General features: G+C 41.3%; 1 protein-coding gene across 2 annotated transcripts in view; it reads left to right on the forward strand.

Annotated features, from left to right (window-relative positions):
• The window catches only part of POLA1 (DNA polymerase alpha 1, catalytic subunit), a 302,116-nt gene that overhangs the window by 123,458 nt on the left and 159,521 nt on the right, over positions 1-19,137 (forward strand). For both annotated transcript variants that reach the window (XM_049643627.1, XM_049643628.1), the window contains exons 31-32: positions 6,199-6,330; positions 11,444-11,618. In XM_049643627.1, the coding sequence (XP_049499584.1) occupies positions 6,199-6,330; positions 11,444-11,618 (307 nt within the window). The remainder of the gene's footprint in view (positions 1-6,198; positions 6,331-11,443; positions 11,619-19,137) is intronic.

A 19,137-nucleotide genomic window follows, 5' to 3' on the forward strand; every position in this document is an offset into this window, starting at 1 on the left:
TTGTAAGAGGGTGATAACCAATTGATTAAATAAAATGTGTGTGCCAGTGTCACCACAGATTTCCTTGTATTGGTAGTAGTTCATTGGTGATAATATCATTGATAACATTTAAATAAAATAATGCTGTCACTGTGTTATGAAAGTGTCTCACTTTTGGATTTAATTTGCATTTGTTTGGTTTTTAGAGAAGATGAGTATTTGCTATGCATATCCTTAGGATTAGTATTTATTTTTAGATAAGCCATTTGTTCCTTACACCTTAACTGTGATGTCTTTAATGTCACAAAAAAAGAGACACTCTTTTATATACAGAAGCACAAACAACTAGAAGTAACTATTAGAAGAGCACTTGTGCTTTGGCACTAGCTCTTCACATTAAGTGATGCCATGTTCACCTGTTGGCATGGCTTTACTTGTGACATCTAAACACTGATTTGCTTTCAGATTTTGTTTGGTCTGTCTCAGAAATTTGCGTGAGGAAGAGTTCAAACTGCAGTCTTCCCTTGATCACTTTTTGCATCACTTCCGCAGGTTGTATCCCTGACACTGTCTACCTTCTTAGAAACGTGGGCCCTGTATTCCAAGGAGCTCCCGGCAGGAGTTTGGAAGGCTGAATCCAAACATGACCGTATTACAGGCACAATAATACTGAGCACGTGTCCCCTAGGCCACTGCACCCCACTGTCATCTTCTCATATGAACAATGACAGTGTTACTAGTATGCCAAGAAACTGAAGTCATAGGCACACTGGCAGTGTCCAAGTTCTGATGAGCAGTCTATAGTCTTGTGATTTTTAAGTTTTTACTATTGAAATTGTTAAACTTAAAACTAGAGAGTAGTATTATGAGTCCCTATGTATCCATCATTCAGCTGCAATAATTGTCAATTTACAGGGACATTATTTTTTTTTTTTTTTTTTTTTTTTTTTTTTTTTTTTTTTTTTTTTTTTGCCCACAGGGACATTATTAATCACAGTAATAGTAATAGTGTGATAGGACTGTGCATTCATTTTTCTGTGGCAGAACTAAAATTCTAAGTCACTATCTTTATAATCTCCATTTTACTTGACATAGTGGCTGGCAAGTAACAGTTGTCCAGTGAATATTAAAAGTTGCTTTCTTTGTTTAAAAAATTTTTTAACGTTTATTTATTATTGAGAGACAGAGCATGAATATGGGAGGGGCAGAGAGAGGGGGAGACACAGAATCTGAAGCAGACTCCAGGCTCCGAGCTGCCAGCACAGAGCCCGATGCGGGGCTCGAACTCCCAAACTGCGAGATCATGACCTGAGCCGAAGTCGGACACCCAACCGACTGAGCCACCCAGGCGCCCCTTCAGTTGCTTTCTTAATCTTCCATTCATCAGACATGCACTACCTCTTATAAGCACAATGCTAGATTCCGGAATATAAAATTGAATGAGCAAGGCAAGGTCCATGTTTTCAAGATGGTGATGGTCTGTCAAAGTTATATTTACTGTCCCACATTTTTATACCTTTTAAAAAATAAAACGGATTTCTGCAGTGGTGATTCAAGCGCAATCCTTTTTTTTTCCTTTGTTTTTTTTATTTATTTTTTTAATTTTTAAAATTTTATTTTTTTAATTTACATCCAAATTAGCGTATAGTGCAACAGTGATTTCAGGAGTAGATTCCTTAATGCCCCTTACCCATTGAGCCTATCCCCCCTCCCACAACCCCTCCAGTAACCCTCTGTTTGTTCTCCATATTTAAGAGTCTCTTATGTTTTGTCCACCTCCCTATTTTTATATTATTTTTGCTTCCCTTCCCTTATGTTTATCTGTTCTGTGTCTTTAAGTCCTCATATGAGTGAAGTCATATATTTGTCTTTCTCTGACTGACTAATTTCGCTTAGCATAATACCCTCTAGTTCCATCCACGTAGTTGCAAATGGCAAGATTCATTCTTTTTGATTGCCGAGTAATACTCCGTTGTATATGTATACCACGTCTTCTTTATCCATTCATCCGTCGATGGACATTTGGGCTCTTCCCATACTTTGGCTATTGTGGATAGTGCCGCTCTAAACATGGGGGTGCATGTGTCCCTTCAAAACAGCACACCTGTATCCCTTGGATAAATACCTAGTAGTGCCACTGCTGTGTCGTAGGGTAGTTCTGGTTTTCATTTTTTGAGGAATGTCCACACTGTTTTCCAGAGCGGCTGCACCAAGCACAGTAAATTCTGATGAAAGGCCTATCTGTGTCATAGTTTTTCCTCAGTCTTGTTTACAGCAAGCTATTTATATGTCAGAGGTGATGTGTCTTGATCTCTCTGAATACTTACAATAAACATAAACAAGTTTTAAAGAAAACTTGTGAGCAGTTCACTTTTTATGTTTTATCGCTTTCAAAGGAGAGTGGAGCAGAACAGTCTATGTGACTGGTTGTGGATGATTTTATGACAAGATATCTCTTTATCTGTAGATACCGATATTTTTGTGAACTTGGGAGGGATTGAAAATAGGAGGCTAGCCTTGGGTGGAGGAGTAAAGTGGTGAGATTTACCTTTGTAGAGATTTTAGCCCTTGTTGTTGAAAGCAACGGAAAAACACTGTGTGTGATTTTCTGAATTACTGCAATCTTAGCTTAAATATATTTTATAAAGTAACACAAAGTACTTCACAGCTGATTTGTATAGCCCTAGCTAACTTGAGCCTAAACCACCAGGAAACATTTTTTTTAAATCAAGCCTTCGAATACTAGCTTGTAAAATCCCCAAATAGCCTCAATCTAATAATTGGAAAGTATGTCAGATGAAATTCAGAATTTCTTAACATTGCTCTGATGTATAGTCAGTTGAAGAAGATAATGGTTTTTTTTTTAAGCAGAGTTATATTGATTAAGATATCTACGCAGCATTACCCATCCAAGTCAATCAAGACTCCACATAATGCAGGTTGGAGGAGATTCAAATACGTGGAGCATTTCCTAGGCACTCTCTGGCCCTGAGTGTATGATTTACAAAGTGGACATGGCATGGGTATGTGCCGCCCTTTGGAGAACCTGCTTTATTCCTACTACAGCATTTCTCAGAGTTCCTGCTCTCAGGACACTTGCACAGTCTTAAAATATTGAGGGCGGCAAGAGATTTTGTTTATGTGTGGTCTATATTAATATTTACTGTTAGAAATGAAAACTGAGAAGTTTTAAAAACATTTATTTGTTTAGAAATAGCAATAAGCCCAGTATGTGATTCAAAAATAACATTTTTCCTTGAAATAACTATGTATTTCAGAACAAAGAAAAATTAGCCAGAGGAGTGGCATCATTTTACAGTTTTGCATATCTCTTCAATGTCTAGTTTGGTAGAAGACATCTGGATTCTCATATCCACTTGAATGTCCAGTCTCTTGTGTGTGGTTTTGGTTGAAGTATAGGAAGAAAATCCATTTTCACACAAATATGTAGTTGGAAAAAGGAGAAATATTTCACTACTTTTTTCAGATAGTTGTAATATGTATTCTCCTTTGATTCTACACCACTATTATCTAAATGGTATTTAAAAAGTTTTTTTTCATATTTTATTTGAGAGAGAGAGAATCCCAAGCGGGCTCTGCACTGTCAGCACAGAGCCTGATGCAGGGCTTGAACTCAGGAACTGTGAGATCATGACCTGAGCCAAAATCAAGAGTCAGATGCTTAACCAGCTGAGCCACCCAGTCTCACCTAAGTGGTATTTTCTTAAAGGCTATTTGTAATGGGGAAATCTGAAACCTTATCAGTGAACTTTTCATAATCTCACATTAAAATCTGTTGGTCTGTGTTGTACTTGGAATAGATACTTTACTCATGCAAAGCATTATGCATTGGCCATTTATGAAATGATAGTTCTGGCAGTTGTACAGACCTTCCAAATATTGAATGCATTTTATTGTAGATTATTCAAAATCACATTGTAAAATATTTCCTGCTAATAGCATTAGAAAAGTCTTTAAGGAGGGGCGCCTGGGTGGCTCGTCGGTTAAGCGTCCGACTTCAGCTCAGGTCATGATCTCACGGTCCGTGAGTTCGAGCCCCGCATCGGGCTCTGTGCTGACAGCTCAGAGCCTGGAGCCTGTTTCAGATTCTGTGTCTCCCTCTCTCTGTGCTCCTCCCCTGTTTATGCTCTGTCACTCTCTGTCTCAAAAATAAATAAACGTTAAAAAAAAAAAATAAAAAAAAAAAAAAAAAAAAAAGAAAAGTCTTTAAGGATAGAAAAGCTGTCAAGCTCACACATACGCAATGAGTTTTCCAAAATTCTAATTTGTGCTTAAAAGTTTGAATTTTACCTTTGGCAATACATATTGCCACTTGTTTGTCTTCAGGTTGCAGGTTCACTCCGTTTTTTTTGAGAAATTGTCTGCTGAAGACCCAAGTTAGAATAGTAGTAGTTGGCTCATCATTCTTGTAAGGAAAAACTGTGTTCTATGAAAAAGGCAGCTAGTTTGGCTTGCAAGTCTGAACATTTGCACAAGTGCTTTCCGTCGAGTAAGCTTCATTCTTGAGTATACAGTAGACATGGCTTATGTGTAATTCTTATCTTGCCACACAAAATATTAGCCTTGTATTCAGGGTCAGGAGCTGAAAAATCTAAAACTTTTTGCTGTTTCATAAAGGACATTCATTTTAAAAATTTTTTATTTTAGAGAGAGAGTGCGTGTGTGAATGGGGTAGGGGAGAGAGAGTGAGCGCGCACGCAAGAATCTCAACCAGGTTTTCCACGTTCAGCACGGAGCCTGACACGGGGCTCAGTCCCATGACCCTGGGATCGTGACCCATGCAGAAATCAAGAGTTGGACCCTCAACCAACTGAACGACCCAGGCACCCCATTAAGGACATTCTCAAGTGAAACTGGTTTCTTTTGTTTTTTCTTTCTTCTTTTTTCCTTTTCTTTTTTTTTCTTTTGAGAACTCTGAGCGCGTGGTGGCAAAGAATACCAGGAATGGTACCACACTTTGGTGTGGCAGCCCCCGTTCATGTTTATGAGGCATCAGGATCTTTACCTACCACTGCTTCTGCATTACCAGTGCCAACAGTATTGTTAGAAGAATAATTTTGACCTCTCACCTTCCTAAAAGGGTGCCCGGAACCCCCACAGGTCTGCAGAGCACATTTAGGTGATGTAGTCATGCGGCGCCCTGTTCCCTGCCCTTCCTCTTGTCTTTTGAAACCCACCACAGGGCTAGATCCCTTCCTTCTCCCCTTTGTGCATACTGCGTTCTAGTCCAGTAGACTGTATTTTGTGTCACCCCTTCTTTGAACTTTTGCTTTTATCTCTGCCCAGAATGTTCTTGCTCTTGTCACCTTGTCTTAAAATCCTGTTTTTCTTCACATGCCAGCTCAAGTTTTTTCTCCTATGATTTCTATTCTCAGATGATAATGATCTTTGCCTCTAAACTCTCTCCCTAACACTTTGCTCCACATCTCCCTTAGGGCACACGTAGCTTATTTTTGAGGTTTCATTTGTGGAATGGGGAATCTTCTAATAGCAGATGACTTAGAACCAGTGACCGTCTTACTCATCTCTCAGTACTTTACAGTGCTTGAATTTAGTTAATTATTGCAGAGTGAGCAAAATCATTTATTCTGCAAACCTTGGGTTGCCCTTGTACGCCAAGAATGGTCGTGAGCATTGTGGATGCAGCGGCAAGCAAGGCTGACCTGTTCCTGCCCTCGTGGGGCCGACTTTGTGCTTGCAGCTCACTCATTCTGCCTTTCTGGAGCTGAAAGTGAGTGTTAAGTCCACCGATTTCTGGTACCTTTGAGATTTATGTGGGCTAGAGAAGCCTTTGGGAAGCATCGTTCAGTCAGAGAAACTGCTCTGCATCAGTCCTTACTAACCAGTTAATTCAGGGAGAGAACTGCAAACATGAGGAGAAACTCTAAAGGCTTCACAGGAAACTGAATTTATAGTCTTAATTTTTTATAGCCAAGTATTACATGCCATGGCCCATAAACTTGTATTTCTTTTTTGCCAGAGTTCCATTTGGTCATATTAGTTACTCAATGAAGGAGGGAGGAGTCTTGTGGATGGAATGTGTATGGACTGTGGCACTGTTTTCTACATGCAGCTTCTGTCCATCTTATGTTTCTGTGGCTGATAGGATTCTAGGAAAGATGTATTTAGTGTCTGTCTGTGTGAGAAGGGTTTTATTTTAAACCGTGGGGCTTTTTGTTTCCTCTTTTCCTCTTTTAGGCATTGACCAAGGATCCCCAGGATTACCCTGATAAGAAAAGCCTACCTCATGTACATGTTGCCCTCTGGATAAATTCTCAAGGAGGCAGAAAGGTGAAAGCTGGAGATACCGTGTCGTATGTCATCTGTCAGGTAAAATTGTAGTAATTAATAAGACTCCCAGACCTCTTAACCTATAGTAAACTTCAGATCACCACAGTGTCTTACTTCGTGTTCTTCCAAACAATTGGTCCTGTAAAGAGATGGGTTAGTCTGGTTGGTTTTATAATATTTGAAGCCTTAGAGGTATGAGGTATGTTATTAAAATTTTCCTAAAGCATTTAAGACCAGTGTCCTGGTTCACTTGAAATTACCTTGGTGAGACAGATGCATGGCAGTGGTTGCTGTTTCACCCCTAAATTGACTTGAGTGATAATGTGTGTAAGTTTGGTCACATGTCCAGCAGGAGTCTGTTATTCCTTTTGCCATAGTTTCCATTAGGAATACTGTCAGGATAAGAGAGCGGATGCATGTTTCCCTAGCCAGTGTTCGAATAGTCCCTTGAAAAAAGTGTGAAGTACTTGGTAATATGGAGAAAAGTGATGGATCCTAAAAACATTCCTTAGGAAGAAAACACAAATTATCTAACCACTTTGGGGTCTTTTCTTTTCTTTTTTTTTTTTTTAAATTTTTTTTTTTTTTTAACATTTATTCCTTTCTTGAAAGACAGAGAGAGACAGTGTGAGCAGGGGACGGGCAGAGAGAGAGGGAGACACAGAATCCGAAGCAGGCTCCAGGCTCTGAGCTGTCAGCACAGAGCCCGATGGGGTCTTTTCTTTATTGTGAGTGGCGGTGGCCTAGAACCCACCTCCTTGCCTTCTCCCTCTTCCATGAGGCACCTCTGAGGAACCTCTAACCCCTCTGGAACACAAGTTTATACCACTAACCAGTTTCTTTGGAGAGGAGCATGCCTTTAACAGGGATGGGGAAAGATGGTAGGACAGAAGAGTAGTTTTTTTCTTTGAACACACTTAACTCCAGTTGGAGCAAAGGAGAGGTCTCATCTCTTTCTCCTATTAAAAAAAAAAGTCACAGCCTCTATCCAAATTCTTTAAAATTAATTGTGGTGTGGTATACTTATCAAAAGGCATAAGTCATCTGTGTAAGACTTTGTTTTTAATTAATTATTGCGTTCTGTCATTACAGTGGAAAAAACGAGATAAGCCTTGAACTTCATTGCATTATGATTGATCTTTGTCAAACTACAGTCAGTGTGTTTTTAAAACATAGAGTCTTCTCAGAATTTAAAAATTAGCTGCTAATATCTGCTCGGTATCACAGATGACGTACATAACAAATGATTTAAGTACATGGACAGGAATCAGCACTTGACTCTGTCTCCCTCCTAGGGTTACCCTTGATTAAGAACTGTTACAGAAAGCCAATTCCTGCAGGAAAATATTTCCATAAATGTCTGACTCGCTCAATCCCTTAATGTGCTTTGCATATTGCCTCTGACAAGTCTCATCTCAAAAAAACAATTTTCATATTATGCAAATAAAGATTTTGGTAAATAGGCTAGTTTTGTTTCACTTACGATTTCACATACATGGAAAAGCTCTTCGATTATTAGTGACAGGAACAGATGGCAATGCAGCTTTGAAAATCATATAGGTTCTGGGAAATGACATCTAATAATGAAATCCAGCCAAAATTATGTTTTGGCTAAACCTGGAGTGGAGATGTGTGGTAGTGTGATCGATGTATTTAGAAGTCCGGGTTATGTTCCTTGATGTCTAGATATTAGGTCTTAAGCTTGCTTTTTCTCGGGTCTTACCGAGCTAGAAAAGCTGAAAAAATGCTGACGCTGATATAGTGCGATAAATCCATTTTGATGTATTGTCAATATTTCCCCCATCCACTGGTGCTGGGCCTTAACTTACTTGTTAAAACTACAGTTCATGTTTCTTTTTATGAAGTCTTCTCATTGTATCCCAGGAAAAGCTGCAGGACTTGCATTTGCCTCTGTCCCCTGGCAGCGGGGCAAGCCCGCTTTGAGGATGTTTGTGAGCCAGAGTTGCCTACCTTTTTTGCTTTTAAGGACTCACACTATTCTGTTTCCAAACACAACCATCTATTTAGAATCTCTTTTTGATATTTTGAAGAGTACTTTACTGCTCTAAGCAAAGGTGTCCTCTGCAAATAGTCTGTCTCCTAGACAGGTTCCATTTTGTTTAAAATTTCTAATTAAAATTCGACTATAGTACTCTATTGATAATTTACTCAGACTATAAATTCAGATGAGTTCAGAGAGTAATGTTTTTGGTGTCTGATTTATATTGTAGTTTGTCGACTTGTAAAGCCTACATGAATTATTTGCTGAGATCTTAAATCAACTTCCACTTAATGGTTAAGTTTTAAATCCTTAATTATTTAACTTTCATTAGACATAATTTCCATAAGGCATGCCTTTAACATAATTGTTTTAAGGGGCCCCCTTGTACATCCATTTAAATAACTTTTTTCCATTAGTTTCCTTCTAAAGATGACAACATAGTTTTGAATGAATTGATTGCACCTGGTTGTCTCTGTGAAGTATGTACTTTGTGAACTTTGTGAATTACTACGTAGGCACTTAATGCAAGACGAACATTGCTTGTTAGTCAGTTTTTAAAGCATATGCCGTGTGTTACTGCATATACAGTGGGATCTTGCTAGGTTGGAGAATTAGGTCTGTGAGGGATATATCTTATGTCACGGCCTGAATGTTTTTCCAACACAACATAGCAAAACCTGTCTTACCAATTCTTTTGAATTTAGTCATGTTTGGGCTCAGATTTTTTAAATACAGCAAGAACTATGATTGGATTGGGGCACCTGGGTGGCTCAGTCAGTGAAGCATCTGATCCTTGTTATCAACTCAGGTCTTGATCTCAGGGTTGTGACTTCAAGCTCCCCGCATTGGGCTCCGTGCTAGAAAAGAAAAAAAAAAAAGAAATCTATTTGTGTCAGTGTGAAAACTGGTCTTTTGTGTGGTTATTTAAAATAAAAACTTTCTCAACTTGAGGATATGCTTAGAAATTTTCAACTGCTTTTTTAAAAACTTGCCTTACTCTGAGAATATCTTCTAATATATTGGAAAGTAACTCACGTGCCTTCAAAAAAAATTTGCCTCTACAATTTGATTTTTATTTACCATTAAAAAGTAGCTAACATTGTTGTAATCTTAAGAACAGACTAGATTTTTTTTGTTCATTTATTTATTTTGAGAGAGAGAGAGAGAGAGAGAGAGAGCACGAGCAGGGGGAGGGGCAGAGAGACGGAGGGAGGGAGAGAATCCCAAGCAGACTCCGTGTTGTCAGCACACAGCCTGATGCAGGGCTCAATCTCACAAACCACGAGATCATGACCTGAGCCAAAACTAGGAGCTGGATGTTTAACCAATTGAGCCACCTAGGCGCCCGAAGGACAGACAAGTTTAAAAAAAAAAAAAATAGAATTCTCTAAATTAATCAAGTTTCAGGTGTGTGTTAACAAAGTCAGTCTCAATACAGGTGTGGTGCATAGAGACGCTGCCCAGGGATTTTTCACACCGTTTTTGTCCTTAACTGTCATCTTACCCTCCTCATGATTCAGACTTCTCAAAGGGCAGCAATTAAAGTTGATGAATTCTGCCTAATTTGTTTTTACCATGTTGTGAACTCCTGAAAAATAACTAAATGGCAAGTTTGCTTTCTTTCTAGGTGTTTCATTATATCCCAGACCAGGTAGGACCTAGTTGATAAATATCTCCGTTTGTTTCCCTCAGGAGCCTTGCCAGATAAAGAGGCCTCTGCCTCCAGTCTGGTGAAGACAGTGGCATGCAAGTAGCCTCTTCTTGGGTTGGGTTCTGAGAAGGGGCTGAGTGTAGCAGGAATGAAAGAATGGGGTTCATGTTATCTATTTGGCAGAGCAGCTGAGCATTGTGAATAGTTAAAATTGACTAGTCTGATGGGGCGCCTGGGTGGCTCAGTCTGTTCAGCGGCCAACTTCGGCTCAGGTCATGATCTCACAGTGTGTGAGTTTGAGCCCCACGTCAGGCTCTTGTGCTGGCACCTCGGAGCCTGCTTCGGATTCTTTGTCTCTCTCTCTCTCTCTGCCCCTCCCCCCTCGCCCTCTGTCTCTCTCTCCAAAATAAATAAACATTTAAAAAAATTGACTAGTCTGAATGTAAAATTCTGTTGTTGACAAGAGGAGGTATGGAGCAAATTGTTGGATGACTTGTAGAGTCACAGATGTTGGTGACCTCACCCACAGGGCTGTAGATCAATTATATAGAATTCCACGGCTTTTTATAAAGAGGAAACCTTTGAGGGGCCCCTGGGTGGCTCAGTTCCTTAAGAGTCCGACTTCAGCTCCTGGTATGATTTCACGGTTCGTGGGTCCAAGCCCCACACCGGGTTCTCTGCTGTCAGCACAGAGCCTGCCTCAGATCCTCTGTCTCCCTCTCTCTCTGCCCCTCCCAGCTCTTGCTCTCTCTGTCTCCCAAAAACAAATCAGTAAACGTTTTTTTTTTTTTTTAAGAGCCTTTGAAAAGATACTCTCTGACCCATCTTTATTTCCTCGAGGAGAGCCATGTAAACAGTACAAAATGGCATGCCCTTCATTCCACCGGCCAGATATTTTGCTTCTAGAGCATTGCCATTCCACCAAGATAGCTCATTAATTTTATTCCTATGATATCTTCTATATGAGTCACTACTCTGTGGGTTTCATACTCCTTTCTTGACCGCTTGCTCATTTGTTTCTCATACATATAGCTCCTCAAAGAAAATATTACCCCTGGGGGGGCCTTTAAGATGAGATTATGACTAGAATCCTTGCATGAAGGGATTGTATTCACATGGTAAAAGGACCACACATGCCTTTTCTCATTACTCCTAAAAGGCCTTTCTGGCTAGATTGATAGTTAGCAAGTCTTCTCAGTGTGCTTCTGTGATATGGCAGGTGGAATTATTTAATCTAGTCATGCCATCTTGTTGGTTTCATGTTTCAACAAAAAATAGAACACAACACATGCTGGATTTACATTCTTGGACAGTGGGTGACATGTTTTCCTTGATCTTCCTACTCTTAGATACATATGAAATGTTCACCATTAGGTCAAAAGGACTTCTTGGTGTTTGTAATTGAATACATAAAATTTGAATTGTTGTCCCTCTTTGTGGCCAGGCAAGTATGTGTGATTGAATTTCTTAACAGCTACCTGTGCCGTGTCCTTTTGTAGGATGGGTCAAACCTCAGTGCGAGTCAGAGGGCCTATGCACCCGAGCAGCTACAGAAACAGGACAATTTAACCATTGACACCCAGTACTACCTGGCTCAGCAGATCCACCCGGTCGTGGCTCGGATCTGTGAGCCAATAGACGGAATCGATGCTGTCCTCATTGCAACGTGGTTAGGTAAGTGTCCCCAGCTCACATAGCCTCTTACCCGGCTGCCTATACCAGCAGCCATGGTCCTCCCTCAACTGTTGCAAGCCTTGTTTATCGGCACGGTATGTGTCGAGCACTTCTTTGTTTATAGTTGGGTATTTATTTTTGTGGTTGGTTGATTACTGTCTGTCTCCCTTCATAGGCTGGGGAGCCCACATATTTGCTCCCTCTGTAGCCACATGCCTGCTCCACAGTAGGCACTCAGTCAGTAAATGTCGAGGGAAGAGAGGGAAGGCAGGAGAAGGGAGGAGGAGAAGATTGTAGGCATAGTTCCAGTGTCTGAGCTTAGGTTGTCCTAGCTTTAATCGGTGAACTTCTATTAATAAGGAGATTGATGGTATTGTGATGGGTGGTTTATCTTGTCTCTATCTCTAAATGTATTTTTGTATAAAGTGAGAGTACACAGCTTTTTTTTTTTTTTTTTTTTTTTTATTTTTGGGACAGAGAGAGACAGAGCATGAACGGGGGAGGGGCAGAGAGAGAGGGAGACACAGAATCGGAAACAGGCTCCAGGCTCCGAGCCTTCAGCCCAGAGCCTGACGCAGGGCTCAAACTCACGGACCGCGAGATCGTGACCTGGCTGAAGTCGGACGCTTAACCGACTGCGCCACCCAGGCGCCCCGAGTACACAGCTTTTTTTAAAGAGTAAGAGTAAGAGTAAAAAGTTTAATTTTTAGTATACAATTCCCTGTGAGTATCCTACTCTCACTTTATTTTAAATTCTTTGAAAACCAGACTTGCTGTTACCTTCTAGGAATGAGCTGATTCCTAATTTGTCATCATCCCAGGAGGTATTGGTCAACCCCAAAACTTCTGTGTTTTGACTTTTTCCTGTGTCACCAGACTGTCATCTCTTGCTTACAGATGCATTTCGTTACTTGCTCTGACTTCATTTCTAGATGGCCAGCATGGAAAGGGTTACAGTGCTTTAAGATGTCTACTCTCTTTCCCATTGTCCGCAAAGATGAGTATTTTTAGAATACTGCCTAATAAAGTCCTTAGATGACGCCTCGCAATCTGTAAGTGAGGTCCAGGTGCCACTGACATCTCACAGTTGTAGACTCTAACTTTGGAGCTCCAACCTGTATTTTTAGCCTTATTTCTTAATCGGTATACTTAGGGTCCCCTTAATGTGGCATTGCTCATTCTGTCCCTACTTCATGGAAAATTCTCCCCCTCTTCTCGTTGAAATGTCTGACTTAAGACATGGGTGTTGACATCATAGGGACTTGGGTGTCCATGCTGGTTCTGTGTTTCACAAGCTCTGTGGCTTTCACAAGCCTCCAAACCTTGTTCAAAGCCTTGGTTTCTGGAATCGTAAGGCGGAGTTGCTCTGAGGGGGCAATAGGCTGATGCACGGGTGAACCTCTGCCCGGGCCTGGAGCAGAGAGGGTGCTGTTAGCAGCCACGCCCTGCGCTCCTGCCCGGCCTCTGCGTAAATGTGTCCACGGCCTCTCCAGTCCCTAAGGTTTATACGTAGTTAGTGCTCACTCTGCATGTGTGGACCCGGATGTGTGCCATCCTGCCCCTGGTGAGCATTTTCCTGAGCTGCTGCCTGCTAGCCCTGACTCCACTCTTCTGCCAGTGTCTGCTCTGGAAGTGGAAACTTATTTTTGACCTTTGCCTAAGCAGAACATAATTAGGATGATAAAATCTGCTACCCAAATCGTCATATAATGTGTTCTCAGAGTTGAATTGTATTTGATGATGTTTATAAATCCTCAGCTGGGAGGAGGGGCATCGAAGCGCACAGTAGTTGTTAGCTTCCTTCTTTCTCATCTCCGCATTGGGTGCTGCTGTGTCGGATACCGTACTAAGTACTTTGTATATGTTATCTCATTTAATCTTTGCAAGAACCTCATGAGGGTGTGTTGTATTCGCTCCATTTTACAGAGAAGGAATCAGAGGCTCAGAGAGGTAACTAACTCGGTCTTGTCACATAGCTAGTAAGGGGACTGGCTGCGTTTGGATGGGACGCAGCTCTCTGTGAACTCCAAAGCTCTTCACCGCTGCACCACCCTCTACTACCTGTTCTTAGCTCTGAGAGGCGATGACACAGCTCTTCAAGCAGGAGTGGAGTGGTGTGGATGTGAAGGCACAGGAATTTCATCTTCATGCGCCCTCCTCTCCCTGTTGCACCCACCAGTGAACATTCCCAGTAAAAACCCCCTAAGAAGAACCAGTTTTTGAAAGAGTAGGGCTCCCAGTTTTTCCATTTGTACCACCTCACCAAGAACCTATTCTAGAGGCTAATTGCTATCCTTTCCTTCCCTGGTGTGAAATTTCCCAGCGGCCCGGCACTGAGCAGGAGTAGATGGATGAAGTGTCCCCCTGCCCCGGCCCCTAGTGACACATAGTCAGCACCGAGCCTCGAGGGAAGGGTGCTGGAGCCTGTGTGGTGGGTAACCCGATACCTGCTCGTGCATCTCAGTACTCGTCCCAGAGGGACCCAGAAGGATTTTGTCGATTCTGGGGTCCTATTTAAGGTAGTTCTAAGTTAAACAGTGGACACATTTTGACTTGCTTAAAGACAGACTTGATCCTAATTGCCACTGCCCTGTGGTCACAGGCTCTGCCTTATGAATCCAGTTTTCGCAAATCATTTTCCAAGCCGGTAGCCCCGTGGGTCCTGTCTGCAGAGGGTTCGTGTTATTACTGACCAGGCTCACTGTGCGCCCGGAGCCCTCCGTACTTGGGCACAGCTCCACCCAGCCTCCACCTCTCCTAGCCCATCACCCGCCACCTCTTGGTGCCAGGTAGCCACTCAGAGCTACTGGGAAGATCTGTGTCTTTGGTTCCCAAGGAGCTGCTGCGACTCCCCCTTTTTATCTTCCAGTGTTTATCTTGTGCCGCTTGGCAGTGGGTCTTCGGCCGAGGGCCTGTGAAGTTGTCTCCATTGTGCTATCCCCTCGTCCTGTGCTCGTCCTCTGCTCCCACGGCAGCTCCTGTCGTTACCGGCGCTGTCCGCGTCTCTGCCGGTATTAGTGAGAAACCCCCAGTCCTTTCTCTCTCCCTCTTTGCCCATAGGAGGTCCACGTGCATGAAGTGCAGGACTGCAAATGTCGTGGACCATGAAGGTCTGTAGAAAACGTGGAAGCTCCCCAGACGGCTCTGTGCCCGCCTTTGCTCCCTGCCCTCTGCAGGAGCCATGTTCTGGTCTGCATCCTTTATCCCTCCCCCGCCCCCCCCAGAGAAAAATCAGGATGGCTGTTTTTCACTAGGGGATTAGAGGCCCCTGTTACCAGTTCTCCCTTAGCCTGTGGTTTTAGGGCGGAGGAGAGTGGAGGAGGTGGGGAGGTGGGGGGAAAGTAAGAGGAGTGTAAGGGGGTGCATGGTTTCTAAGAGGTGCAAGCCGTAGGCATAAAATTACTGTAATTTGTTTTTAAAATTCTAAATCTGTTTTCTTTATATGAAAAAAAACTACAGTTCGTGAACTGACAATGTTAAATAAGTTGAAGTGTACAAATGTGTACATAAAATACAGGCTCTCCAACTGCCTAATCACAGACATAAAATAACTCTCTTGCTTTTAATGTAGTTTTTATCTTTGATTAATGAAATGTATTACAGTGTTGAAACTTCAGTGAAGTTTGATACTTTGTCCTTTTAGTTAGTACAAAGAAATCAGGAATAATGGCATAATTTCATTTATGAAAATTATTAAGTTCATGATTTTTTATTTTTAAGACTCTTGTGGAGAGCAAGTATATTTTTCCACCACCTTTTTCTTTTTCTATTGCTTTTATACTGCTTTCCTTGAAATGAAAGGCAAGCATCAAGTGTTGGTTTTATCCTGTGGCTTCACTTTGGAAATTCTCCGACTATTTCTCCCTGTCAAGATACCTCCTGAGGTCTGTCTGCTGGCATGTTGCATGGCCAGGTGTTCTGTATAGGAAGGCCATTTTAGTGCAAAGGAGAGAGGATAGTCTATTAGATGAGTGAATGAATAAGTGTGTTGAAATGAAAGAGAATAATTTGTTCTCTCTAATAACTAATGGTCCTCATTATCCCACAGTAAAATATGTATCATTTTTCTGAAACCCATGCAAGATTATTGCTATTGGGCTTAAATAAAGCGAAATTTTACTCTTTTCCATCTGTGAACAGAAAAAAATATAGTCTTACTCTTCTTACACAATAGCCCTATGGGAAACGTGGCCACGAAAACTTAGAACTCTTAGCTTTTGTTCTCCAGACCATAGGTTTTTTTTCTCTTGTTCTAATGAAATCCCTCCATAGTCTGTAGAGGAAATATTCACAGTATGCTCCAACATCCACATAGTCTTCTGTACCTAAGAAAACAGGCCAGTGATAAGAATAGTCTAAAGCTCATCCTTGAATTTCATCTTTTAATAAATTTATATTTCATGCATACAAGTACTTAGAATTATGTAATATCTTTCCTCTAATGAGCAGTAATTTGTATAATAACTGTCAAGTACATTTCTTCATGGCCATTGATCAAATTGCAGGCATGTGCCTGTCTGGGCAGTTTTGTCGTTTGTCCTGAGAGACTATAGATATTTGAAGAATGAGAATTTAGAATTTAATATCTGAAAGTAGTGTTTAAAACAAGGCAACATGGTTAACCCAGTATGTTCCTGGATTCACTTGGAAAGTAAAAATTCCCTTTTAAAAAAATGGCCCCATATCCCACACAGGTTACAGAAGGTAGTTTTTGTTCATAGATAGGGTCCAATAACACCCAAGAAATGAGTGCAACAGCAGGCCAAGCAACGTCAGGGGTGCCTTTGACAGGCCTACAAAAGATGGGGGTGGGGTGGATAAAGTATAGCTGGTTGCGAGTAGAATGATGTCACCAGCAGGTGCCTCGGGTATCACTTTGTTGATCTAAGACTCTTGCCTTTTTTCACGATCAAGCTCTTAGAAGAACATACATATGTGACCATCATTTGCAAATCTTAAATATTTCCTATAACATAATTAATAAAATTTAAACAGTAAGATCGCACCAAAGGCAAAGTAGGTTATTATCTTGTCTGCTGATAAGAACCACCTCTTCTGGGATGGAGCGCCATTCCACCGTGTCACCAGTGGGTCATGCTCCCAGCCTACCTGTGCATTCATTGGATACTTGAATGTTGAATCCTGCTGGGCTCAGCGTCATAATGGGCACCGTGAGGGATACGAGGATGAGTAGGCCATGGCTCCTTTACTCACATTATAGCCCGGGCCATTTTGTCCATTTCACCATGGTAGGGAAGACTAGTGGACAGCACAGTGCATGTCCCAAGACAGGTAAAATAAAGGATTATAGGCATTCAGGGGAAGCACAGACCACTTGTAGCTTGGGCCACTAGAGAAGAGTTGATGAAGGTCTTGGCATTGGGCATTATGGGCTGTGCTTTGGAGAGGCCAGTGTGGACTCGAGATTGGTTGCCTGTTCCCACCTCTCATTAGTTCTTCCAGCCCATTGCTGAATGGCAGTGGCCCCGACCTGCACGGCAGTGACCCGTGCCATCTCAGCCACGCCACATGGCACATGAGGGCCCGCAGTGACACTGCTCACCTAAGTCAAACAAAGATCCCTGGGAACTTGGAGCCAAACTCTGAAGCATGTTTAGAATATTTGCTGGGACTGGTATTCTGGCTTTGTAATACTTGGAGTGTCCAGAGGAAGACGGGACTTTCTCTAATTTAGAAGTTAGGTCAATTTAAAAAAACTTTTTAACTTTATTAAAGAGTAATTGACAAATATAATTAAATGTATTCAAAGTGTACAAAGTGATGATTTTATCTACATAGACATTGTAGAATGATTACCAAGATCAAGAGAATTAACACATCCATCACCTCATGTAGTTTCCGTAGTTAACTTTTTTCGATGTGGTGAGAACACTTAAGATATATTTTCAGCAGCTTTCACGTATATAGTGCAGTATTATTAACTACAGCTTGAGTTTTTTAAAAAGATGCATCATTTAAAAATTTTTTTAGTGTTTATTTATTTTTTGAGAGAGAACTTGTGAGCAGGGTAGGGGCAGAGAGAGAGGGAGACACAGAATCCGAAGCGGGCTCTGAGCTGTCAGCACAGAGCCCAACGCAGGGCTCAAACCCACGAACCATGAGATCATGACCTGAGCTGAAGTTGGACACTTAACCGACTGAGCCACCCGGGTGCCCCAAAAAGATGCATCATTTTAAAATGATACTTACCAATACTGTATAGCCTACAGAAAAATGACTAAGACATGATAAATGAGAACAGCTGAACATAGCATTAAACTTTATTAAAACTATATTAAATCTACATACATGAATAAGAGGAAAGGGTAAAGGTGGTAAATTATAGTTTCCTTATTGAAAAAGTAATATTAAAAATAAGACAGTTTTTACAAAATCAGAAGGAAAAAATGGTTAAACAATTACTAATTTCTAAAAGGTTTGCCTAGGGACCTCCGGCCTGGCTGTCCTACACCCCACCCCCCAAAATATTTACCAACATAGCTGGGGAGGAGAGGTTTTTGTTGTAGGAGCAGCAATCCTTGGTCTGTTATTTTGTGCTATTGTATTTTGCAAATATTTTTTTCAGCATACACTTACCATCTTGTCTCAGGTTTAAATATAAGAAAGAAAATAGAAACACTTCTAGAGGTACACATCTCATTAAGTTAAAATTCACATTTAGAGCTATCATCAAGGGCATTAAAACAGTTGAGTGAGGTCATGAGGGTGCTGCACATCAGGATTTTTTTTCCACTTAAAATTTTGGGGATTATCTTTGCAGGACATTAAAAATCTTGCGGGTTTATTTGACCCAAAGGTTTGGATATTATTTTTTACAAAATACTTTCCACTTGTCTTATTGTTGCCGTGAAAGGCAGTTTCAGGTCTGCCACTTGCAGTTGTTGATCTTGAAATTGGATCTTTAGAATTCTTAAAATGTTTTATTATGGAAAATTCTAAACGTGTTCAGTAGTAGAGAAAATGGCCTAAGAATTCCCCAGGTGCTCGTGACCCAGCTTTAGCACTCTGCAACTGTGGACAATCTTGCTCCTCTTTTCCACCTACTCCGATTATTTTGAAGTGAATTCTAGGCACCATATAATTTTACCTGTAAATATTACATCTCACATTTCTAAAAGATAAGGATTCCCCCTTTTCAGCATAACAACAATATTATCACTAGTAAAAAAGAGAAAAAAAGCTCACAGTTGCTTCATTCCATCAAACATCCAATAAGTGTTTGTATTCCCTAGTTGTATTAAGGATACACTTCTTTTAAAAAGTTCCATGTTTCAGAGGTGCCTGGGTGGCTCAGTTGGTTGAGTGTCTGACTCTTGATTTCGGCTCAGGTCATGATCTCACTGTTCGTGGGACCGAGTCCTGCATTGGGCTCTTCTAACGGTGCAGACCCTACTTGATATATTCTCTCTCTCCTTCCCTCTCCCTCTCTCTCCTTCCCTCTCCCTCTCTCTCCTTCCCTCTCCCTCTCTCTCCTTCCCTCTCCCTCTCTCTCCTTCCC

Source organism: Panthera uncia, chromosome X (genome assembly GCF_023721935.1).
Source record: "Panthera uncia isolate 11264 chromosome X, Puncia_PCG_1.0, whole genome shotgun sequence".
Classification (NCBI taxonomy): domain Eukaryota; kingdom Metazoa; phylum Chordata; class Mammalia; order Carnivora; family Felidae; genus Panthera; species Panthera uncia.